This window comes from Oculina patagonica, chromosome 6 (assembly GCF_052425735.1).
Source record: "Oculina patagonica isolate OP01 chromosome 6, crgOcupat, whole genome shotgun sequence".
Classification (NCBI taxonomy): Eukaryota; Metazoa; Cnidaria; class Anthozoa; order Scleractinia; family Oculinidae; genus Oculina; species Oculina patagonica.
Window position 1 is genome coordinate 26,654,995 of NC_135763.1, and position 25,597 is coordinate 26,680,591.

The 25,597-nt window shown below is 37.7% G+C and overlaps 2 protein-coding genes across 2 annotated transcripts; one reads left to right on the forward strand and one right to left on the reverse strand.

The window, feature by feature from the left end:
• The first annotated feature begins 1,023 nt into the window (after positions 1-1,023).
• Positions 1,024-11,236, forward strand: LOC144658147 (ephrin type-B receptor 4a-like). Its single transcript, XM_078518495.1, has 6 exons — positions 1,024-1,616; positions 1,747-1,826; positions 7,082-7,736; positions 8,587-8,739; positions 9,189-9,608; positions 9,973-11,236. The coding sequence occupies exons 1-6, from the start codon at positions 1,529-1,531 to the stop codon at positions 10,575-10,577; spliced, it is 2,001 nt and encodes a 666-aa protein (XP_078374621.1). The 5' UTR covers positions 1,024-1,528; the 3' UTR covers positions 10,578-11,236.
• Positions 11,237-14,417: 3,181 nt separating this feature from the next.
• LOC144658155 (uncharacterized) lies at positions 14,418-21,344 on the reverse strand. The gene is made up of 5 exons (XM_078518510.1): positions 21,165-21,344; positions 19,553-20,281; positions 18,716-19,255; positions 17,103-17,440; positions 14,418-15,475 (listed from the first exon to the last, which is right to left on the reverse strand). The coding sequence occupies exons 1-5, from the start codon at positions 21,304-21,306 to the stop codon at positions 15,335-15,337; spliced, it is 1,890 nt and encodes a 629-aa protein (XP_078374636.1). The 5' UTR covers positions 21,307-21,344; the 3' UTR covers positions 14,418-15,334.
• Between the last annotated feature and the right edge of the window lie 4,253 nt (positions 21,345-25,597).

Below are 25,597 nucleotides of genomic sequence, written 5' to 3' on the forward strand. Positions count from 1 at the left end.
TATTTATTTCTCTACGATAAACATGATATCAACAAGCAATTGAACCGAAACTGAACGGACTCTTGCAAACGCGCTGAAAACCAAAGTTTTGTGCTAATCAACGATTTACGTTGCATGGAGTACGCCATATACAATATCACGATAAATGATAAAAAAAAAAAATATTCGGCGGCTAGTTTAATTGTTAAATTTGTGGTGGCAGTCGAATACGGCGTCAAACACAAAGCAAGATGGTTGAATATTGCTTACAAATGGAACGGATTAAGAAAAACAAACACACACACACAAAAATTAGTTTTCTTCTGAAAATGTCTCAAATCCAGTCTTGAACCACGTACAGTGTACCGCTATGCTATCCTTTGTCAAAAAGTTATAAACGCATACATCATACAGATATTACAGAAACATATTTTCATTAGCAGCTGGAGACTCATAGTATTCGAATACGAAGTAATGAAGCTGTATTTAGTTTGAACACAGAAAATTGAAAATCTTAGTCTCTCACTGATCGTGCTCCCGTTACACGCGAAAAACTGAATTCATTTTCATTATATTTCAACGAGCTTGAAATTTTAATTTGATCATTTCTATCGTACAGGAACGGTATTTTGATATCGCCAGGTAAACATGGCTTCTTAACGCTGACAATCCATGCAATTGTTTAGTTATCCATCAATTAAACAATTCAACAGTCATCTTTTTTTACTATAGTTGTAGTAAATACATGTAGATATCTTCGTAGTTTTTAGTACCGACATGAAAGCAACCATTGCTCCTTCAAGCTTTTTACTCCTAATTTATATAATGACTAACAGATCTAGAAGACGTACTCTACTTGTCGTCGTTAAACAAGCAACCTGGCACACTTAAAAACCTTTTGTTTTTGTCGTTAGATATATTTTAATGATCTTTAAAAAAAAATTTGTCAAGTAGCTTTAAGTTCCGTAAAGGCCAATACTGCTGAAGGGATTAAGCTAATTATGCTTCGATTATGGAGCACTTTTCAAAAGAGCGATTTCCCAAGAGGTTTACTGGTTAATAAACATCAATAAACTTACCAAATATAATTTTGAAAATCTCTGCTCTCTGCTCCTCTATTCAACTCTAAGTGGATATCGTTGGGTACTACGGAAACCAACTGCCATTTCTGGTCTATTTCGGCCTCAACGTGCAATACGTTTTTTTATCACCTGTTTTACGGACCACTTGCCGTACCAATCAATTACATCACTTTAAACAATTCATCTTCTGACGTGCTTTAATTAGTTATTGGCGTTTTAATTTGCATAATCCGCAAATACAAAAGTCGGGCTTGTAAATCAGGACGGGTCAGTACAAATGGTATATCATTGCAGTGCCGACTCTTCTTCGTTCAGTCGGTATCGAAAAAAAAAACGGTTGTTTTTTTTCTGTAAAGCGGTTGCGATCGTTTTAAAGCAGATCAATCCTCCTAAAGCGATTTATTTTCAATCTTCTATCGCTTAAAGACGCGAAAAGCTTTTGGCTCGTAGGTGTCGAAACTGCCAATATGAAGGCAAAAGCGTATCAGAGAGGCATTGGTGCGGTCCTTATTGTTTTTCTTTGCCATGTACAATTTCAGGCCCACGGAGAGAAAGGTTTGTACAAGTACAGTTCAACTTATCCATTAAATCTCTACTCGTTATCTCTAAACACAAATCTCTGTTACACCAAACACACTTTTGAACATTGTTTCTTAAATGAGTTTTTGCTTAATTCACGTTATAGCCATTCTACTGCACAAAGATCAGAGTTCACCCGCTTCCTGGCAGTGGTTGTCACGTTTCGAGTTTGGTGCGTGGAGTGGGGTGAGTTTATACGATAAGCATGAATAGAAGGGTTTTAGCGCTCTACTTTTATTTTTAATCTTGTATATTTCACACGTTTTCAACACACTCGTTGCTTAGAGAGGAACTGACCCATGCGACAATTTGTGAAAACTTTATTAATTTATTTCGTATATTATGTTTTGGCACAAGGAATGGAAACTAATATCAATTTTAGGTCGTCTTTCCGTGGCGCATCACTAATTGCAACGAAAAACGCTAAATTTAGTAAAGCAGGGATTTTTTAGGTAAACACCCGACACTGCGGATGGTGACTATTTTGTTTACATTGGAGGAAAGAAAGTCAAACTAATACAGTCTTGTGTCAAATTTGTGACAAGCTCCAACATATCCTAAGCAACCACAAAGCTATTTTCTATCATGAGTTTGACTCGACGTCACGTCTGCGACATCAACAGCAAATGTTGATGGCAACAGGTACTGTAAAGAGTGAGCCTAGTTTACTTGTGCGAAGTCAATATATATGGCTTCTTAAGCGACATGAAACACCACATGCACGTAGCGAAATATCTTCGCTAGCTTACAGTTCACGTAACATAACTCAATTACACATCTAGATTCATCCAACCCCGCATTTCAGTCAGTGTTTAGTTACTAGCATTGCGGACCCATAAGAAATAGCAGCAATATTCGGTGCGTGATTAAGATCATCATGTTGACAGATATATTGGCCTTTCATGTTCCAAAAGTAAATATTCGCGAAAAGTATGTCGTTTGCTTGTTGCTGCAGATGTGACGTGCGACACAACCCTTGAGGTGGGATAAAACAAATCTCGCAAACAACAACAGCCCAGAAATAAAGAAGGAATCCAGTTTCATGATGTACAGCTGATCTTAATGCACGTGAATATACACGTGTCGCTTCAACAAAGTTTTATGATTTCAATTTTTTTGTTGTCTTAAGAAAAAGTTATCAAATAGTTCACAGTTAGCAGGACGCATGTTGCAAAATGTAAATGGGCATGTAAAAGGCTGTTCAAGAAAGGAGTTCGAAGGCGAAATTAATTCGAAATTGGCATCTTTTACATTCTGTTTACCAACAGAACTGACAGCGCAAACAAGTTAAGTTTGCTTGTTATTTTTCCGATACGTAATGCTCTTAATTGTAATCTCCTGCTCATCGCAAAACAATCATCGGCCTAAAAAGATTTGCGATCAAATTTGTTTAAGTTTTAAAATACACTGTACCAGTCAAAATACAAGAACAAAAACTAGACGTATTTACTTAAAAACAAGAAGGCCCCCCTCAGAGTTTTAACTTCAATTATCACCTACTCCTTACAGTCCGTATGGCCATTGTATTATGACACACATTGTACTGTACGCTGGGTTCTAATAAAACTCTTTTGTGTTGGCTAAATTGCACACAGGCCAAATTCATATATTTAAAACATTTTTTCTTTAAAGCAGCTAATAAACGCTTTTTTCGCCTGTCGGGTTTTCGCGAACATTTCTCGAAATAGCTCATCCATGCTAAAATTCAATTCTTGTGTATTCAATAGTTGTACATGTACATTGACGCAATGGCGTCTTCCGGCCTATTGACTTACGTGCTAAAAAGCAAATAACTTAATGACAATAGACATGAGAGCATATTTCCTTGATTTCTTTTATTTTTAGGTTAAGTTCACTTTAAAACAAACATTGTATAGGAGGCAACGACCATTAAACATCCTGGCTTACGATTATGCACGCAATGTGAACTTGGCTGTTCTGTTGTCTGTTCTTTATTAAATAGTTCTTAAAAAACTGTAAAGATGGCCTGCAACTATATAAAATTGTACTAAGCACAATGTGTCCATCGCTAGGTATCTTTCAACAATAATTTCACATTTATATAACTGGCCTTTTTCCAGCTTTCATAACACTGCGTACTTTAAACCGACTACAGTGCGATCAGAAAAATAAAACGACTCATTTTCAAACTTTTCGTTCTAGTTTTGCTTCTTGTACTGGAATTAAGCTAGCAAGATGGACTCAGGAAATTATGTCTCTAAAACTGACGTGTACTTTTGCCTCTTCATTCTCTTGCAATGACGAAATGATTTCGTGTGTGACACCAGATTCCAAATCCTATAATTGGTTTCTTTTTGTCATTAGTCGGGCTAATGGAACGCAATATAGCCATAACTTTAAAGCGATATCAGTTTCTATTGAGCTCAAGGCACGTTCAGCAGCAATTACTGCCGGTTGTAAGTTACACGATGACGCAGGTAAATACCGCGCCAACGTTTTCTAAGGATTACGATGGCCGGCCCAAACAAATTTTCATTCAGCCCATTGTAAAAATCTTCAAAAATCGAAGCTACATTTAAGTTGCATGCACAAAAACCACAACCTTCAGTGAACTGCTCAGCTTTTGACCAAATATACCTCCCCCAGAGTCACAATTGCAAAGTCTCGGGCTATGTTTTATGTACAACGAATCATTATAATATCTTCCTACAGACCGTAGGAATTCATTAACCCTGCAATTTAATTAAACTTTTACAATTCTTTCTTGCGGCAGTTTTTGTCTTGCAGGCCTAACTCACCCCCTACCTAAATGCATGGCTAAGAAAGTGATTCATTCCAAAGCTTTACGCGCGAGCATTTTCACAATGGTATTAGCACCTTCTTTATGTCGGTAAGCGTTTCGTCTCCATTTCGGTAGCACCATGTCATCAAGATCAAAAATTCGACGCAGTGTCACCTCGCCATTTTTTTTTCTTTTAGATGAAGTTGTTTACAAAAACTAATTAGCGGCTTGCTACCATTTCATGCACCCTGATTCTCGTGCTGGTCTCTCTGCATGTATATGCTCACGACCTGGAACTAAAAAGACTGCCGACACTTTTCTTTCTCTAAGGACAACTAAATTAAGATATTTGCGGCAAGGCGTTTGCCGCTGTTTTGCAAGTTCTGAACAGTTGTGATAAAGAACCTGGTAAATGTCGATGTTAACCCGGCCTTTTTTTTTCTGTAGATTTTTTTGTAAGGAATGAACCAATTGAGCCCTAATACGTTCACAGCGCCCCTGGTATCATTTCGTTGTTGACGGAAAATGGCAATCTTTGACTAAACTTTATCAAACTATTGTTCAAAAACAGATAATTATTCAGGTTATTAAGGAGTCTCGTTTAGTACGACAAGCAACTGCATTTTAATGAGCAAACGTTTTGCCCAACTAACGGGCTGCAAAAGGTTTTATTTGCCCACTTAAAAACCTCATAAGGCGAGCGTCCGAATGGATTGCTGGAGTGACAGTTATCAGTTACATTTTCAGCGATTTCTCAGCGATTAGTTAAAAGTTCAGCCCATTTCTCAGCTATCACAAAACTTTGCCGATCTTCTGAATGCCTCTGCAATGTTAGCTTATTAAATGAATTTCATGAAAGAAGGAGTACGTTTGCTTCCTTACCCTCTGAAACATTTTTTTGATCGTGATAATGGTCATATTTAAATCAGTACAACGAGCACTGGAACTATTTTTTCATTATTATTTATATTTTTTTTGAAAGCTTTCAGTGCCGCAGAATTTAATCCAAGTTGATAAATCATATTCCATGGTTTTAATACTTTAGTTTGTGAATGAAAACCTGAAGTGTATCCGGTACATGGTAGTTTTGTCTTTACTGTACACGATAGTTCTTTCACATGGTACTCTTCTTAACCCTTTACAACCTTAATTGGGTCAATCATTAAAAGAGTGTGACGAATAAAACAAAAGCTATATATCAAGCGGTGCTTTTCATGATCTGGTTATATATACTTTAATATGATGTACGAGGTAGTCTACTTTCTAAGATTGCGAATGAAATCTACTGTAATAATTTACATAAAAGCCATATTCATTCTTACTTTAATGTACTGTAACTATTTATCATCATGTTTGATACATAGGAAATTTGGATTGTCGTATTCACTTTTGTTGATAGAGCAACTATGCCCAATCAATACACTTGAAAACGTTTTCATTTTTAGTGATCATGAAGATCAATTACCAAAAAAGACAAGCTTTTTTAGTCATTTGAACATGTTTACCTTTAAAAGCAATTGTCTAACAAATTGGATCTTAGTGCCAGAGAGGTCGCTGCAATCGTTTTTTGCTAAGAACACTAACGTTAAAACTGTTTTCAAAGCCTCAATAGCTCTTTGCTTCTAATATCTTTGTTTTAGACGATATCTGATGAATGTCGTTGTGTTAGCACCGGAGCATTTTTGAAAAGGAATACCTGTTGTTTAAAGCCTTCCGAGCGTAATACGGCCCCGTGTAGTCTGAACAGTTTTGTTTTCGCATAAACTGCCTGGCGCCAGTGTCGAGAATAGAGTCGTTATCACAGAGAAACAACATAATCTGTTTTGTAGTTATTATTAATGAAACAAGTATTAAAAATCCATTAGCGCGTGTTTAGTATTTTTTGAAAATAATAGTTTCCCAATAACTGGCGACAGTATGGAGGAGGCGTCGGTGTCACAGGAAAATGACATAATCCGTCTTGTACTTATCGTTAATGATCCTGCTAAATTAACACCAATTAGTGTATGTATAGCAGTTTAAAAAACGTGAGGGCTACGCACGTACACTAAAGACATTATGAAAGTACACTAAATATATTATGAACGTATATTTAAATTTACGTTGTCAAGTTTGTCTCGCCCCTTATGTGAAAGCTATATGTTACAAAGTTTCTACAAAGGTGCGGCTATAATTTAAAAGTTGGAAAAAGTCACTAAGTCACTAGACAAGATAAAGTCACTAGACTTCCATTTTGGCAATTTCGTTTATTTTTGTTCATTTTGACAATATTTTTCATCCTATCCTTTTTAAAGTTTTACACATAAATGGTCCACTCGACTTGCGACATTACTCTGACTAACTGCAGCGAAAAGTAATGACCAAGAGACTGTGACTTTGATCGAGGTTTTTGCTCAGTGGAGGCAAAATAAGCCTTAATTTTGCTTTATTTATTAAACCTCCTTTATCTCTTAGACCTCCATGAGAACAGCTCGATATATAAAAGAATGTAGCAATGCATCATTATTTTTTAATACCACCCTTCTCTGTATCAAACGAAATAGAAAACATTTTCTCCGTGTTTTGACTATCGAGTAACAGAAACACTTTTGAAAGTTTGGGAGGTCTCAAAAGAAACTGTGGAAACATTCTCCTTCGGCTCGTGTTTCCACAACGTCCACTCATGTTTCTAAGTGGTATTTTTTTTATTCATTTTCAGTGGTCTCAGGATGGTAACAGCGGAAGCTACACGGTTTGCGATCTTTCAGAAACAGCAACGAACGATACGAACAGCTGGCTTGTCTCAGATTACGTTGATTTGCAAGGCGCAAACGAAGTCAATCTAGGTCTGACATTCATGGTCAGGCAATGCCCTGCTGGGCTAACATACTGTAAACAGAGCTTTAAAGTTTATAGCCTGCTCACTCAAGGGCCGGTAGCGGGTGGTATCACAAAGAAGGAGATTGAATCAGGGAATTTCACTCTTATCGAAAGTGTTAATGCCAGTCATCTTTGGACGCCTGGGAACGCACCTACAGTGAATCAGGTTAACTTGACGCTTGTTGCCAATGGTAGAGGCGCTTACTTTGCGTTTCAGGACACAGGCGCATGTCTATCACTTACGTCCGTGGTGATATCGTATACCTACTGTCCTAGTGTTGTCAACCATGGTGTCGTGTTTAAAATGGTGGCTGCGCCCTCTTCCAACCAGCACAACTTAACTGTAAACGGAAACTGCTCTGCCAAGGCTTCTCCGTATCCTAGCAACAGTACACTTGCTTTGACGTGCCGTAGTTCCGGGCAATGGGTGACAGATGATAAAGTCACGTGTCAATGCACTGCTGGATACGAGTTACTTGGGGATACCTGTACCGGTAAGATTAACATTTTGACTTTTATTTGTGCCCCTCTGTAACGATCACAAAAATGTATGGTGGTTTGTTTTACGACGACTACAAAAAACCTTTAACTTTAAGACTTAAATATTTACAGTTGTTATATGCAATATGACCAGTACCAAAATTCGTATCTTGTTCCTTTTGCTGGTTATGACAACCAACATAAACAGTGAAGACAACACTCAGACAAACAAACCGGAACTGCGGACGACTGATTTTTCTAAAACACTTTCTAAAACAGTCGACGTTCCTTAAAACACTTTTTGAAAAACGAACACTTCGCCTAGATTCCCACTATTTCTCCCAAAACATGCTGATGTTTCCTTAGCATCATGGGGGTATGTAATCATTTGCATTTGATTTTTAGACCTCCGGCGCGCTTCCCTATTCTAAAAGTTTTAGTTTAATGACCTCATAGTGTGCATGGACCACTTCATGAGCCATATAGTGTAAAATGATCATTACAAGACAAATCCATTGAATAAATAAATTTTACTGAAGCTTCTTGCTCATGTTACAGCAAGGCGCCCAAAAGTGTGACCACTGTTAATTTATTCACGTTCTTTCGTGCAGATTTAATCCAATCAGTAGTCAACTGCAAGGTATCCACGGCTTTTGATTGGATTAAATCTGCACGAAAGAATGTGAATAAATTAAAAGTGGTCACACTTTTGGGCGCCCTGCTGTAACACACTCTGCAAATCATTTGGACATTCCCGCTATCTTTAGTCAGAGGTTTCTCTATGCTCAGTTCTTTTGTTGGATGTGAATGAAGAGGCTCATTTTGACCAAGTAAATTCACAACCAATTTTTTTTTCCTTTTCAGGATGCAAGGCAGGTCATTACAAAACGTCAGTTGGCAATGGACAATGTATCGCGTGCCCTTCTAACAGTGTGCCTAGTCACACTCACGATTCCTGCCCCTGCCAAAATGGATTTTACAGGGCGCCCCACGATACGGTCAGCGATAGCTGTACAGGTAAAGCATCACTTGTTTTTTGTAATAGTCCGAGTTAAGATTGTCTATCAGAGAGAAAAATTACTTTCACTTCTACGAAAAGAAATCGTTGCATAAGCCTCTACCAGCGTTACACAAGAAATGCAAATAAGATACAGACAGTGGCAGCAAAGTAATTCTTGTGTACAGTGTTTTTAGAACAGAAGTAACTGAAAATATTTTCATCTTTAAACTAAATTGGTGTAACTTTCTACTCAACATTGCGTTCCATTCTAAATTGGAACTAGTAATTAAGAGTCTAATGCTTGAGTTCCATAGCTGAATAAGCCTCATTATATATTTTAATATGTTGGACAGTTCTTTGGCACCAAACTGAATCAGTCCTAATCCTATGAGTCAAATAACCAAACGGATTTCACTTCTTTTAAAATTGAGAAGACTTTTGACTACTTCTTTATTATCATTTCCAGCTCCTCCCTCAGAGCCAAGAGACATTAACGTAACGGTGGTAACAGACAGTGTTGTCATGGTAACTTGGTCTCCCCCTGCATTTGATGGAGGGCGTACTGACGTGAAATACGACCTGCGATGTAGCACATGCTCGAACAATGTTTGCTCAAGCAATTGCTCTGGGGTCCAGGTTTGGCCTTCAAGGCTTGATCTTAGCACACCTCAAGTGACGATTACCAATCTAAACTCTGCCGTGCTGTACAATATAACTGTTATCTCCAAAAATGGAGTCAGTAACCAGGCAGGAATATCATCGCTGAGGAATTTACATAAAACGTTCTCCTTGACAAATCCAACGACAAGTATTCTACAAAGAATAACTGCGGGGCCGACATCTGCCGGAGAAATTCCCAGTAACGAAAATGCAACAACAGTGGAAGGTATGTGGAAGGACAGCAAACATATGAAGTAACTCACAAATCTGTCCACATTATGATACATTTCTGTCCTAGCCATCTTTAGTGGCAAGGATGCCCCCAAATGGATTTCTAAAAAAAATTTCAATTACAACAGATTATATGTGGACATTTTGTGTATTCTTAGAGTAAGGAATCACGACCTTATCTATCTAATGCGAATGGTACCGCAGCATGTTTCATCAGTGCTATGGGGTTATGACATTTTTCATACTATACTATGCAAACCTGTCAACTATTGACTCGTTCTGTTTGTTTGTTTGTTTGTTTTTTCGTTTGTTTTTACATGTTAGATGGCGTAACCATTCTTCTCTTTCTCTTTCTACAGATCAAATAGATCCAGTTCAAGGCACTGCAGGCTCCCAGGTAGCTTCTGCTATTGGCATCTCTGTGGCCGTTACTTTTATCGTCTGCTTCCTTGTCGCAGCGGTCGTCATCTTTTTACTCATAAAATTCTGGAGGAGAAAACACTTCGAACAGCAAAGTGCTCATAGCTCCTCAACTCAACTCACGGAGCTTTCAAGGGGAGATACTCCTTTAAAAAAATTGCGCACGGAAACAGCTACTACATTGCTCTCGGAAGATGGAAGCATCCCAGATTTACAAAACAATCACAAAAGAACTAGTTCTATTCCAGACATTAAAGTTGAAGAAGTGAACTCAAGGCCAGGATCTGCAGGAAGCAATTACTCTCTACCTTTCAGTAAGCGTAAGATTTCGCCCACTGTCGATTGGATACCTCCACGATCTTTAGCGCCTGTGTTACTTCCCGAGAGATTAAAGACTGGCTTAAGTACGAAACGCACGTTACCGTCTTTAATAGACAGTCCGAGAAAGCCACCAGAAGGGTCTGACCTTGAGCGTACAGGAACCGAACGGAGCCCATCTGCGAACAGTTGGTTTCCAGCCGAGGAAGTGCAGTATGATGTCTGAGATGAATCCAGTCCTCTCGTACCATTCATAAACTTACCCATTCTTAATATCTCACCTAAGATCTCTGATTCTCAGTAGCTAGCAAAGCTTCAGTGACATTTATTCCTACTCGGAGCCTGTGGAAATTCGGAATAGGTTCCGGGTGAGTGGGCCAGCGGCTATATGCGACATAAGTTTAAACAGGATCCGTCTACTAAGAGAAACGAGTGAAAAGCCGATTTTATGATTAAAAGATGAAGGACGCGGACGTTTAACCCACAAATCTGTATGGCCCGGGGCAAATGAGGATGAGAGTCGCTGAGAGTTGACTCTCATGAGAGTTTTCGTCAACTCTCATCGACTATCACCAACTCGGGCCAAATGAGCACGAGAGTCCGTCAAACTCTCCTCGACTCTCGTGAAAACTTTGAGCACGTTCAAAGTCAATGAGAGCGCATGTCAGTCGATGAGAGTGTATGAGAGTTTCATGTCAAACGAGAGTCAGAGTTTGAATTCTCATCTTCGTTTGGCCCCGGGTTTAATAAGTGTAAAATATTTCACTTAACCGCATTTATGGTACCTGTACATTGAATGCACGTATATAATTATAAAAAGGCACAAAATTTGACGTTTACAGCAACCCGCCCATAACACCCGCAGAAATTTCATGTGAAGCAGTTGATAGATTTTTGTTTTCGTTTGTATAATATTTAGAATGGCATAAACGGCAGTCCTTTATACTTCGTGTACATTTTTTTTTTTATTTTTTTATATTTTCCGTATATATTGCCTGTTTAGTAAACTCAAAAAGGTGACGGCCTTTTTTTTGTACAGTTTATTCCCTAAAAGGGCTTGTGTTATTCGTACAAGGGTACAACATAGGCAAGTGGCGCTTGCAGCCGAAAAATATATTCAAATTGTAAATATGACATATATTTAACAGCCGTATGGATGTGTTTATAGTTTAAGCACGCTCTTACACAGAAGCATCTTCACAAGATTGATACCATGTCACCCTTTTCGCCTTCTTTTCATATCATTAACGAGTTTTGCATGGTTAAAAAAGGATCAGCTATATGATGTCGATGTGGATTTTTTGTAAATGATAAATGAAAATTTGCCTGAATATAATCGACGTAATTTCACAAGTTAAAAGTGATGCAGATTAATTTATTTATTTTGCAATAAAGATCAAGGTAAATGACTGATGGACCATGCTGTGAGCTGCTGTGATCTCATGACGCCAGCTAACTTGTTTGCATCGGTGGCGGGGACCGAGACCGAAAAAATAGAGACCACTTTGCCTTATCACGGCTTTGGCATGTATCTCTGCATGGGATTGCTCCTTCCTTTAATATCAATTCATTTTGACGCCGTGATCTACCTTGCTGACCCATGTTCATTGTGGTAAAGGGGAAGGGGTCCAATCATGGGTCACGTATATTTTTGTGACTTTTTCACGAATCACGTATTTGGGTAAACGAGCTTTAACTGATCAGTAAATTCGAGTCGAATTTTTTAAAAAAAATAATAAAATAATAAAAATAAATGGGAATTCGCAGTGGCACTTCCAAAGCGTGGCGCTTCGTCCACTGTTCCCGATCGAAATGGAATTTAGCAGTGTTGGTTTTTGTGGAGGGAGGAAATCCGGAGAACACGCAAAACTCGTGGACAGTCCGCCCTAATTGAGGCCCACCATTTTTTATGAACATTTACTCTTAGTGTTTTCTAATAACCTGTTGTACCTTTATATTTTATTTCAAGAATACTCAGTCGTTGGTAAGGTAGTTACAGTTTTAGGGGTCAGAAAGGCTTTATGGAAGCTACTCCTCCTAAAAAACGCTTCTCCACGTTCCCGTTCCCTAACAATTCGTGGTACCCACTTCTACAGCTGGAGAGATAGGCACTGTGAGAGCATTTATTTTTACAAGGACACAAAATAAATAACCGCTAGGGATCTCACTTTGACGGTTTGATCTAGAATTAAACACTCTAAGTTACTGCGACTCCTGTCTATCGAAAATGCCAGTTTGTTTTTGTTAGCTCTTGTTAGTTTCATTAATGGCCTAAGTTGTCATCACTCATCTTCAAAACTGACATCTACAGATTTCTCTTTAAAACGTTATAATTACAAAATCGTAAAAATCTTCAAAATTCAAAATACGGCAAACAATAAGCTTTTCAGTGACAAGAAAGTAAGATAGTTTGTAGGTTTACATATTTATCAACGGCAATCCACTTTCGACAGTAGATCCAGTCCTATAATTACAACATCAAAAATAATTACAAAATCAAGTTAATTCTTCAAAGCTATTCTTTTCACATATTTTACACGTCAAAATAGTAAAAGAAAAAACCGTTAATATCTATGATGATTTTGGAATGGAGTCAGGACTTGATTACTTTAACTAAACCTGTGTCTAAATTAAATGCCCCAAAGTGGATAGTCTTTTATTATATATATAGCGAGAATTTTAAGCAATAAACTTTGCAAATAGAATTCTATATTTGCTATATATCACATGTGAAAAAAGCGATACGTCCAATCAGCTTCGCGTATAGCTTTCTTCACATGTGAAAAATATAACCAATCAGCATCTAGAGTAGTACGACTCAACCAATCACAGCGCGAGAATTCAAATGGTTTTCTACGAGGTTGAGAAAGCGAGCGGCGACTTTGCTCTCGACGGCAGTTTATGTTTTGAAAACATGGCTACACGTTTTCTTCCTTTACAAAAGTTTGCCTTTTCAGAACTTAATGGAAGTGAAAGCCAACAGAAACACGCTAAGCCTTGAAACCCAAAGAATACAGCAGTGATAAAAATCATTCTTCAAAGGCGAAGTGAAGACACGCGAAGGCTGAAGACTTTCTTCGGAACTTTTAACACATCCTTGGACTTTCTAAGCATATATATTCAGGCACTTTTGGGATCGTCTTGGTTAAGTATATTGAATTTGTAATCTGGATCTACGTCGTAATTATTGTTTAATTAACCGACTCCTTGTGTTGTCACAATTATTTTGTTCACAATTCGCCAGTAGTTTATTCGCGAAGTTTCCTCGATGCGATACGAAGTTTTTAACGTAAATGTAACGCAGTGTGTTTATTTAAATAAAGTTTTTGTCAAGGAGAGTTTGTCGCCAGTAATTTTTCTTTTTTACAAGTATATTATTGAAATAGCGAATTCGCTTGTAAAGCTTTGTACATTTACAGCTTTGTTTTCTCGCGCCGTTAACTGCAGCTGTTACATGTCAAAGTTTATAAACTGGAAAAATCGGCCTAAAGTGTTCAATGGTCAAATTCTCGTTATATATATAATAAACAAATTACAGCATAGAAAGTGCTTTGTACGGATTATTATTCACTCGTTGCAAAACTTTGGGAAATTCACTCACATTTACGCTCACTCTTTCGTTTTCCAAAGTTTTGCAACTCGTGAATATAAATCCGTACGGCGTACTTTCTATGAAGTAATCTATATATATTACTATTTTCGAACCTGATAAGGCCGTCCCCTTTTTTCTCCAAATTTGGGGGGTTTTCAAAAAAAAAGTTGTGTTATTAGAAATATCAAAGACTTGCTATTCCAGCGATTGTTGGAGAATCTTGGATTCTCGCTGATCGCAAAAGAGTCGTGTTTGTGGCTCATCTGTTTTCGCTTTTCTCGACTTAGTTTAACCACTACATCGATCTTTTCTTTCTCCATTGCCGCCATGGCCATGTTGATTTTGGGACCACGTTTCGTTGTTTCCAGGCTATTAGTATTTTAGTTCGACGGTAAACGGAGAAATAAAGGGGGACGGCCTGGTAAATTTGAAGTGTTAGCGTATTGAGCTAAAAAGTGAAAACGAATTGATATTGATGGTAGAATATAGTTTATTCCGTGGCTCTCATATTTTTGCTCCAAAAAAGGACACCAATATGTTAGCTTCATACCAATTACTGCATGACTGTATTTCCTAAAACTACTTCCGCAATAACTCTGTTAAAAATAAAAAAGAGCTATAAATTTGAACAGAACGATTTTGCTGCCTCATCTATAACATATTCTGCTGCTTTACAACTAAGCAAACAGTTTTAGTTTTTTGTGTAACTTTGATGCAAATCATCACTTAGATTATATAGCAATCTTATACAGAAAGACGGTTATTTAATTTTTAAGCTGTTACAACTCATACAACAGTAACGCAAAGTATAACACTCAATTCAGAAAAGTAATTTTTTTTCCGCCACTCAGTTTTAAAGAATCTCTATGACTGTTTCTGCTGGTGTCAGACCTGGCTATCCCGTGTACGCGTTCTATTCAACTTAAAATACAAGTAGAAACGTTAACAATTTGCCGGGTTTCGCGTTCCCCAAAATACGCAGAATTTAGTTGTCTTGCGTTCTTTTTAGGCAATAGCTATAGAATGGACAAAGATTTAATGATATTGGCCTGCTGATAAATTATGAAAAAGATCAGGAAGGAAATGGTTAGGAAGCCCGGCAAAGTTCGTTTTTTGTATGTTTTTGCTCGCTACTTTGGGAATTGACCCTGCTTAAAATCTGACAAAATACAATAGGTGGTTACGTGTGCTCATGCAACAAACTAACCAATAGTAACATTGCGATCACGTAATCCATGCGTAGTGTATGTGAGCAAAACAAAAGATGTGCAGGGCCGTTGACCTACCAACATAAATCGTGACCTTTTTATTTTTTTCTCCTTTGATGTTTGCCGGGCTTCCTAATCATTTCCCTCTATTAACAATGTTTTAAGGCAATAAAATTGGTGTAACTAATTCAACACAAATATTTCAACCCTCAAGCAAGGACGACTGTAATAAGTGACGGGATAAAAGCGAACAAATCTGGCTTTGACGTCGGCACTGAGGGAATGCTTGACAACGGTATGTTGATCTGTGTTTCCAGGGAACACCTGTGGATGAAAACGGAAAACTAAATAATTTCCCATTACACGCTTATTTACGAAAGAAAAAGTTAAAGATACTGAACAATTATTATTGGGTGAGGTTTTTCGTGATATCCAGAATAGTCAAGGGAGAGGTAAGTGTAATCGGCCGGAGCAGAGGGCTGAGGCTGATAGCACTTGCCGATATATCGATACCTTGATAATTCTACATGTCACGAAAACCCGAATGCGATTACTGTTTTATTATATATAATATATTGAAGTCTTAAAGAAAATAACAATATCAAGACGTAATACCTCAGTTACTCGTGCTAACTTAGTCTTTAGTCTTAGTCTTTTCGGGTTTTGTAATTTTCTTTTCATTGAGGTACTCTAGGGGCACTTGCCTGGCTAGTTTCGTTGACCTTTTTGTGTTCTCAGCATCCTTAACTTCTATAGTTTAGTTTTCGAATTTTACCGCTTCCATAAAGAGGTATTGTTTCAGTCAGTTGATCGCTCACTGCTACATTTTGGCGCAAGGAAGTTACGTACAAAAACAGATAATAATACAAAGCTGACTTTGCTAAAAATTCAAATAAGTAGAGCCGAAAGGACTTGACGAGAAAAAAAAAAAAAAACAGTTGGAGACAACAATGCGAAGTTTTTGCAAGGCAAGAAGCCAAAAGAACCCAACACGACTAAAAACGACTTTGAAGCTTGAAAAAATATTTGTCGTAAAATGGAAGAGGCTAAAGAAATTTTAATCATACCTGCCAGTGAGTTTTACCTTCCCTTGTCCATTTTCTTTCGTATTTTACGAGCAATATGTTGGTGCAAGTACGAACGGGCTACATTAACATTGTTTGGCTATATAATAAACGTCTTATAACCGAGCTAAGGACTACATACTAAACATTTTAACGTGTGATATTGCTGTAAAAGACACTTAAAAATACACAGCCACACTATACACTAAAATGTCTAATAAAATATCTCTACCAAAAAAAAAAAAAAAAAAAAAAAAAAAAAAAAAAAAAACGGGTCAAGTTTTCTCATCAAACCTCACATCATGTTTCATATGGCAGAAATGCTTATTTGTAAGTATTTATTTAAACATTAAGTTTTCCGCGGTATATTTGAAGACCGGCCCTTTTTTAGCCCGACATTTTGGACCTTCACCGATTTTTAGGCTGTTAGCGAAGTCTTCAAACATACTCATCTGCATGACAACCGAAGGAAGTTGGCTTAACGCACTATATGGCCTACACTCGATCGCTAAGTACGAAATTCTCATCGTTTCGTTTTATAGTTTGTTAACTAGACGTGAAGTCACCACTTTTTTTTTGTGAAAATTTGTTAAAATGTGTAAATATTGTAGATACCCTATAACATGAATTATACCTCTCTATACACTTCTCTATATCTCTGCCCACCTGGGCAGAGGCGATCAATGTTGCGAAAGACAGGGTAGAGTGGAGGAAACTGATCAATGGCCCTATTCTCCCAGCGGAGACTAAGGATTCAGATGATACACTTTCTGTTATTTGAACCGGGAAACTTTTTTAACCTAGAACTAGATAATTGAACTTTGACAGAGCTATACTTTACGGATTTTAGAACAAATATTAATTAATTGATTAATCGATTAATTAACCTTTTCAACATTGTTTTCCTTGTACGCCTTCCATGTACTTTTATCTGTAGAAAAATGCACTTTGTAGCTGGTGGTCCAATACCTGCTTCCCACTGCCCCCTGTGTTGCCAATGCACACACAGAGCCCACTGCACCCATATCAACTTGAAGAAAGTCCCTTCTGTTTGATGTAGTTCTTGGACACCATGCTCCCCCTCCCAGGTTTGCATTCAGCCGACCGTAGGATGGATAATGATATATATATTTCCTAAATCCATAGAGTCTAGAATAGGATGAGCTTGCTGTCATTCTGGCATCTGGTATTGTGTTTCTATCCGCCGCACCCACAGGTCCACACACTGAACAAAAAAAAAAAAATTAAAACGAAAGAACCGTGCTACTGTTTAACCTTCGTGCATGCAACGTTGGTAGTTTTTGAAGGACAGCAACATACGAAATATAATATATACCAGAAAAAAGATTAAAATAGCTCCTGTAAATCTATTTCCTAAATAGATAGATATATTTAAAAAAAGTGAGAAATACATACATAATAATATATACACCAGATGGTGAGGCCATGCAAAAACAGAAGTATTATTGTCTCAGTGTGCGTTACAGAGTACATACGTACATATATACATACGTACATATGTTACAAGGATTAAAACACACACAAAAAAAACTGATTTACATGTTTGCCGTGTGGAAACATGACAGAGAGAACTGACTAGCGGCTTATTGAATAAACAAAACATGATTTATATTTGAGGTCGGCGAAGACCTTCTTCTCATTCTAAAGTTATGAGCTGAAGTATTCCTTCGATCTCTTGAGGAGGTGCTAATAAAAGGATGGTAGCCACATTTTCAGGTTGTCCTGACGGTTTACCAGCAGTTATTCATACTTCTGGGTGAGGAGCTAAGAAGCACATTGTAAGTACATCGTAATGAGTTAGGTCAGTGCGTCTCCCACTCAGATAGTGAATTTAATTTCTTTAACATAAAATAAGTAAAGCTTGTGGAAATATTTTCAATAAATTATAAAAAAAAATATGTGAAAGTAATATACGACGTTTCGACATCATTGGATGTCATTGTCAAGTGAAATGTTTGGCGTAAGTTCTTGGATATTAATACGTATTCAATTCAGTATTCAGACAATTGACAAGTAGTTAAAGTGTTGGCTGAAGTTCATGTACACTTCATGTATCAGGCAGTCATGGTGAAATGGTCTTCGAGGTTCTTTGTCTCCAAATTGTGTTCATTTTTGATTGATTTCCGATTCCTGTAGAGCTATGATGTTCAGCAATACGCTGATATGTTTCGGCGAGTATAGCCGACATAGCAGGCATCTATCGCACGAGCCACATTTGAATGAATACACAACGCTCTGCATAATTGTATACATATTCATATGCAAGAACTAACGTCAAACATTTCACTTGACAATGACATCCGACGATGTCGAAACGTCGTATATTACTTTTGCTATTTTTTATATTAATTTTAATACCGTGTTAAATACGGAGTTAAACAAAAACTGAAAAAAGTAAGGCACTGCTATATAATAAGTGATTCTCAATAAAGTCTAAATGATAATCAACCTACTTTTTAAATCACTAGTAACATCTTACCCCTTACAGTCAGCATCATTGCTGAAGACGTCTTAAACACCTCCGCCGATGACGCTGTACAAGTATATCTGCCCGAGTCCTCTTCTTTAGTATTCCAGATTTTAAGTGTCCCATCCTCACTAACTTTTGATCTTTTAGAAGGAAGCTCGCCGTTTTCTTTTACCCACGTAACTATTGGTCTAGGATCCCCGGTGACGTGGCAAGGGACTGTAATATTTCGGTTTTCGCCCAATTCAAACTTCGCAGGGGGACTGACCTTAATCTTTGGCAGCTCCACAACGTTTAGTTGTGACACAGCTAAGTCATGGCCTAAGTAGTTTGACGCTTTGCATTTGTACAAACCAGAATCTTTCTTTTGAGCATTTACTAGTGACAGCTGTCCGTCTTTCAAAAGAGCTCTGGATTGCGCCAGTTCACCGAACACTTTAGACCACGTGATAACGGCTGGAGGAAAGCTAGCCACGTGACAAGTTGGTAAGGTGATGTTCTTGCCCTTTTCAACGTACGATGGACCAAAGGAGATAGTAATCCTGGGTCGACCTGCAGGAAAGTAAAACAAAATGTTTACCGTCAAACAAAAAGGATGCATTAAATAAAAAGGCCAATTTCACGACTTCACTAACGCAGGTCAACGGTATGTCGTTAAACATCAAGACCCCAATAAACACAGTCTTACATACAGACTGTGACTTCAGAATTGTAGCGATGGCAAAATTATACAGACATTGCTTATAGTCAGGATAGTTGGAAACCTCAATATCAATCTATTGAAAATTACTTTACAGACAAACACGACCGAAAGTCAAGAAAGATAAACGTTATTTAATTTCTACCTACTTTTAACAACAAGTCTCGCAGACTTTTCATCCTTTCCAAGTATATTTCTCGCCAAACATTTGTAATTCCCAGCATCCTCTAGCTGAACATCAAGAATCTGCATCAGGCCATCTGATGTCAAATTCGTCTTGTTGCTAGGTAACGTTCCATTGACTCTGGACCAAGATACTTGGGGAGTGGGATTTCCAGTAGCAAAGCAAAAGAGAGCAGCAGTGTTGCTTTCATTGACAGTCAGCTGCGAAGGAGAAATTGTCACTTTTGGAGCAGAAATGGATTCTCCTGGTTCACCTTTAATCCCTGGGATACCCGGTGGCCCGATATCTCCTTTATCTCCTGGTATCCCTGGTGCTCTGATATCTCCGTTAATCCCTGGAATACCTGGTGGTCCGATATCTCCTTTAATTCCTTTATTACCTCGTATTCCTGGTGGTCCCATAAATCCCTGTTCACCACTTTGGCCTGGCGGCCCCGTTTTCCCTTGGGAACCTTTTCTTCCTCTCCTTCCCGGAGGTCCCGGCCTTCCTCGTGGGCAAACGTTGAAGCTTCTTATGTGACAGATCTTTTTAAAACTTGAGATAACAACATGTTCCAAAACTTCTCTCATATTGGCTGTGTTATTAAACAGCGGGCTACTTGAAATACTCCGCGCGATTCTATGGGGCTTTGTTTCTCTGCTTGCACTCATTTTTCCAGAATTACCAGAATTACGGGAATGTCTCGGCGAAATTTCTAAATAAAAATTTAAAACAAAGATATGTTTAACCAAAAATTAGGATAAAGAATTTCGAGCAAGATTTGCAGACTAAAACTACCGAGGAAAAAAAACCTTTAAAATGATTTTTATTAAAAAATTTCGCCAAATTCGTAGAAGTCAGTAACAAGAACAACAACAATTAAGTTCATTAACTCTATAACTAATAAGGTGGGCGGGTGAAGAAGAAAATACAAAAAAAAAATAATATTTCCATAATAACAGTAAATGATCTACAATAAAAGTTATAAAAGTTGTAAATGATCTACAATAAAAGTTAGTTATATTTCGCTGGGATGGCCTTGAGCTCATGTTGCGCGTGTTCTAGATCATACTATTTGTTCCTTTTTACAACACAGCCCGATGAATCGTAAGCGATATGCATAATTGTTTTATTGATAAAATTAAAGAAATTGCCTGAGATTGTTGTCTGCTCTGAACACACAAGAAGACCGCAGTTGACTATCTTAAAATCGTGTGTAACGAATGACCCTGAATAAGGTCAAACATTGTGACGATCGCGCAGGATGGTACGAAATAAACACAAAAAAAATTGACCTTGTCGTTAAATATGATTTGGATGTCCAACGCTAAGTTTTATTTCTTTATCTGCAAGTAGTAGAGAGTGGTTTTTGCTCCTTATTTTTGAGAGTGACATGCAGTTATTGAAAGAGAATGAAGAAAGTCTCTTCGATATTGTGAACTATTTGATATCTGGTTTCAGATGCTTCAGATAGAGGCTTGAAGCCTTAAATTGAATTTTATATCATTCCGTTTAACGTGGATTCATTAATGTAATACTTAACGTCAACACCATTGGTATAAAGAAGAGATAGAAGTTTTACACCCGAGATACTATACCTTTTGTCGACTTCTCTGGCATTCCATGTTTTAGCTGAGAAATGACTTCCTCGACAGCTACCAACCTTTGATCGTGATCATTAAACTTCAGCTCGATTCTAATGAATCCAGCGGAGTAAAGAAGCAAACAAAACACAGACATCACTGTGCCCGGGCTCACAAATAAACCGTTGTTTTTCGAATTCGAAGACATTCTTGGGCACTGCACAGCTCTTTAAAATGGCTTCTCCGTGCAGATACGTTTGTGACAAACGTTAACAGGAAATTATTTGGATCCTCAACTGGGCAGATCAAGATTAGACAGGGAGGGGAAGGAGGGGAGGGGGAGGTGAGGTTCCTCTGCTTTATTTGCAGTGTAGTCCGGAACCAGAGCATAGGAATATTGATTAGAAGATGGCCAGGTTACAACTTCCCGTTTACCCAAAACAAGCGACTTAGCTACTCAGAAGCCTTGTATGCCCTCTGATTTACTGCGATATCAAGATACTGACCTGATACCGCCATAATCTAAACAGGCTCGTGTGATGCGAACCTTGGAGTAAGCAAACTCGCTCAAGCGTACCACAAGGCAATTAGCTACAAATACTAATTTCAATGTAACAAAACGACTAAACCGCTATATAGATTGTATGCCGCGAAATTATATAGAATACGAATAGGCGGTTTTACGAGTCAATTTCGAAGTCAATTGCGTATTTTTGTTTTTTTTTCTAGGCTCAAGGGTACCGGAAAGCATACACTGATAAAAAAACAACATCCCGTATAACATAATCATGATAATGTTGGGTTGCTGAGGAATTAGCTGTGCGGGAGGCACGAAGAGTCTGCACCACTGTTTGATTGTTAATATTACTTTTATTTATTGGCAGGGCTTTAATTTACTACACTCGCTCAAAAGTTAATCAACTTTTAAGCTAAATTGTAGAGATGTTTGGGTACAAAATCTTGGTGACCTTGGATAACTTGAGATAATTATGAGACTCACTTGAGAAGGGGAATACAAACAGACCTACTTGAATAACCATACAAAGTGTAAACGTCCAATCACAAGAAATAAAACAAGTAAAACACGACTGAAACTATAACGGGGAATTTTATGGAGGTCCAAGCGAAGGTCAGTAGACAAACATAACAACCGATAGAAACTATTGTTCAGAGGTAAGAGCACTGATTAAACTAAGAACATTAACTTGAACGTTTCATGTGGGCTGTCCTTGAATCATAAGACTCGCACGGTAGCTACAAGATGGCAAACAATCGATGATCTTTAACTAAAATTACTCAATTCTGAAAATAATACTATTTCAGTCTGCACCACTGTTTGAATGTTGGCATTACTACCCTTTATTGGCAGGACTTAATTTTACTAAAACCTCAAAGGTTCATCTCAACTATGTAGCTAAAATGTAGAGATGTTTGAGAACAAATCGTGGTGATCTTGGATAACTCGACATAAGGCGAATACAAACAGACCTACGTGTATAACCACTTTCCAATCGAAAGAACTAAAAAAATAGATCACGAAACTATAACAGGAAGTTTTATAGGGGTTCAAGCCAAGGTCAGTAGACAAACCCAAACATGACCACCGACGAAAGCTATTGTTCAGAGCAAATAGAGCACTGATTAAACTCAAACAAACAACTTGAAATCTTCGTGTGAGCCGTTGAGCCCCTAAATCACAAGACTCACACGATAGCTACAAGATGACAAACTATTATAGCCTCACGTATAACAAAATAATATCATAACGTATAACAAATAACATACCAATCAGTGAAAGCTTCCGGCAATTCCGTTTTTTTAAATTGGATTTTGTTCTCTGATCTGATAGGAACTACAAGGAGTAGGCAAAGTGAGCCAGACCTTGTTTAAATTTCTGGTTTATCACCAAAGTACATATTCGCTGTTTTTTTTTTTTTTGTTTTGTTTTTTTTCGCGTTAACTTTCAAGGTTCCCTCATCACAAAGAAAATAAAATGTCTTGGTTCCTTTAAACATTTCATCGTGCGATCATTAGACTCATTAGTTCAGCGGCGAAGTTACTGAAACATCTTAAAAGTGAATTTCATATTATGACATGTATGTTGAATAAAAAAATCTCTACAAAAATGTTACGAAAAATCCACTTTGTAAGAACGCTTTTTCAAACTGACAGCATGCGATGATGTTTAAGAATTATGTATCTACAGCACATCTGCAGCAGTACTCGGCATTTACAGTGAATTGTTTTCGACATTTTGTTGCAGTCCTCTGTTATAGAAAACAAATCAGGATCAATCCTAAAGGCGCTTAACAGCAAAAACAAATTGCAAATTTAAGCAGTGTTTGTGCAAGATATTTGATTCGAATTCACACTACACTTAATGACTAAACATATCTACACTGATTTGACACAAGGTGGACTCCGGAATCCATGCTTGGAAGCCGACGGTTAGCAGTCACGCGCGCGAAAATTGTATTGAGGAGGGGCTCTGTCATGGAAGGTTGTGTCGTGGAGCTAAGTCATATATCTAGACCTAACAGTCCTAGGGAGCTCGGGGTCAGGCATTGAGTTGCTGGCTTGCTAAGGGAGTGGGCATAGTCAAGTTTGGGTCATTGTCACCAGACTTTGCCAGTCAGAGTAATGTCATGGTATTTTAATCATGATTGTAAGGGATGCAGAATCGCTAGACATTTTTTTAAAAGACAGCTGAAAACAGTTCTTTTTTAAGCGTGCTTTTATTGATAATGTTATTGTTGTTATTTATTTTAATTTATCTTTTAGCTTTTTACTTCTTTCTCTTTAAGGATTTTTAAGCTTCTTTCATGTTTAATTGTATTTTTTTTATTTTATTTTAACTCTGTAAATAGCGTCTTTGGACCCTTAGTTCAATCTTCCTATCTTACGGGAAAATGACTCTGACTGTCTGATCACGCACTTCTTTATGGTGATTAGATTTCTATATGGTCTTATTATGCTGTACAACAGTGAATTTTTTAATGAGTACTTTATGGACATAATCCTTTCTTGAAACCAATTTATAGTTTTCAGCAGGTGGCGATAACTTAAAAGTAGTAAGTCCGTAATAGGGAGTGGTGGGCACGGTATTTTACTTTTCCGTACCCAAATTCGCAAATAGACAAACGGAAGCGCGATCTAGTGTCCTGATATCATACGATATCAAGTCACTGACCTGATATGGCACCATATCACGGCCACTTTCAAGTAAAGCAGTGTTACTGTACGATGAATTGAAAAGAGATTTTCCAATGAAACAGAACCTCGTTATTTAAATTTAGCTGGTTTTTACCATTCATAAAAGGAAAAAAAACTTTCCCGCCAAAACTATACTTGAGCGCGTTCGCCAATTGCACTATGTTTGTAGACGAGTACTGAAAACAATGGAGTCTGAGTTTCAAAATGTTTAGCTATATATTGATATTTAAAATTTAGATAATGAAACTCTAAACAAACTTAAAGAAAAATGTCAGAAAAAGAACTCGGTAAAAATGTTGAAGACCAAAAAAAAAAAAAAAAAGAATAAAAGAAGCTCAGCACAATTTGCACTACGTACCTGGCAAGCATGACTTCAACAGAGCGATTAATATAACCGGATTTTGGCTAAATTTGGGTACGGTAAATACCTTATCGTACCTTTTTGGTACGCTTCGGCTGCATATCAGGCTCGTTTGGTCTCGCCATGGGTATTTTGGCTCAACTACGTCTCACCAAATACGAACCATCGCTCCACCAAACTCGCCTGATATGTATGCCGCCTAAGCGTACCATCAGTGAAGAAAAGCAGAAAGATCGAGTGATTGAGGGTAGAGAACGGGAAGGGTGTTTCGTTTTCAACCAGACTTTTTTAAGACTACTACAGTACAAATATTTCAACTAGTCTCAAACAAGGCCAATTATGAACGTGACGGGATAAGACCGAACAAATCTGGCTTTGACGTCAGTACTGAGTGAATGCTTCACAACAGTATTTTTATCTGTGTTTCCTGAGAACACCTGCGAATGAAAAAGAGAAAATTGAAATCGAGTTATGATGCACGCGGAAAGTTTGGAGAGCACGAAAGAAGCGTAATAGTTGCCCGAGGCGATAGCCGAGAGCAACTCTAGCTTTTTTCTTGCTCTCCAAACTTCCCAAGTGCACTATAACTCTATAGTGCACAGCTTAAAGCATGAACCAATTGTTTTATAACATTGCCGTTGGAATTGTGCATCAAAACCGGCCGCGAGAAAAAAAACTAAGTGTGTTTATTGCGTACAGTGTGAGAAAGATTATAAACATAGCGGCCGAGCAATAAATGACACATGTACAAGTTTACACGAGTGGTGCAGTTTATGTCAAATTGCTAATAAATTAACTAAGTTTATTCGGTGAAAAAGCAAAGGAAAAAAGCCTGACGAAAACAAAAAATGCAGCAAATGCTGCTTTTCATTCT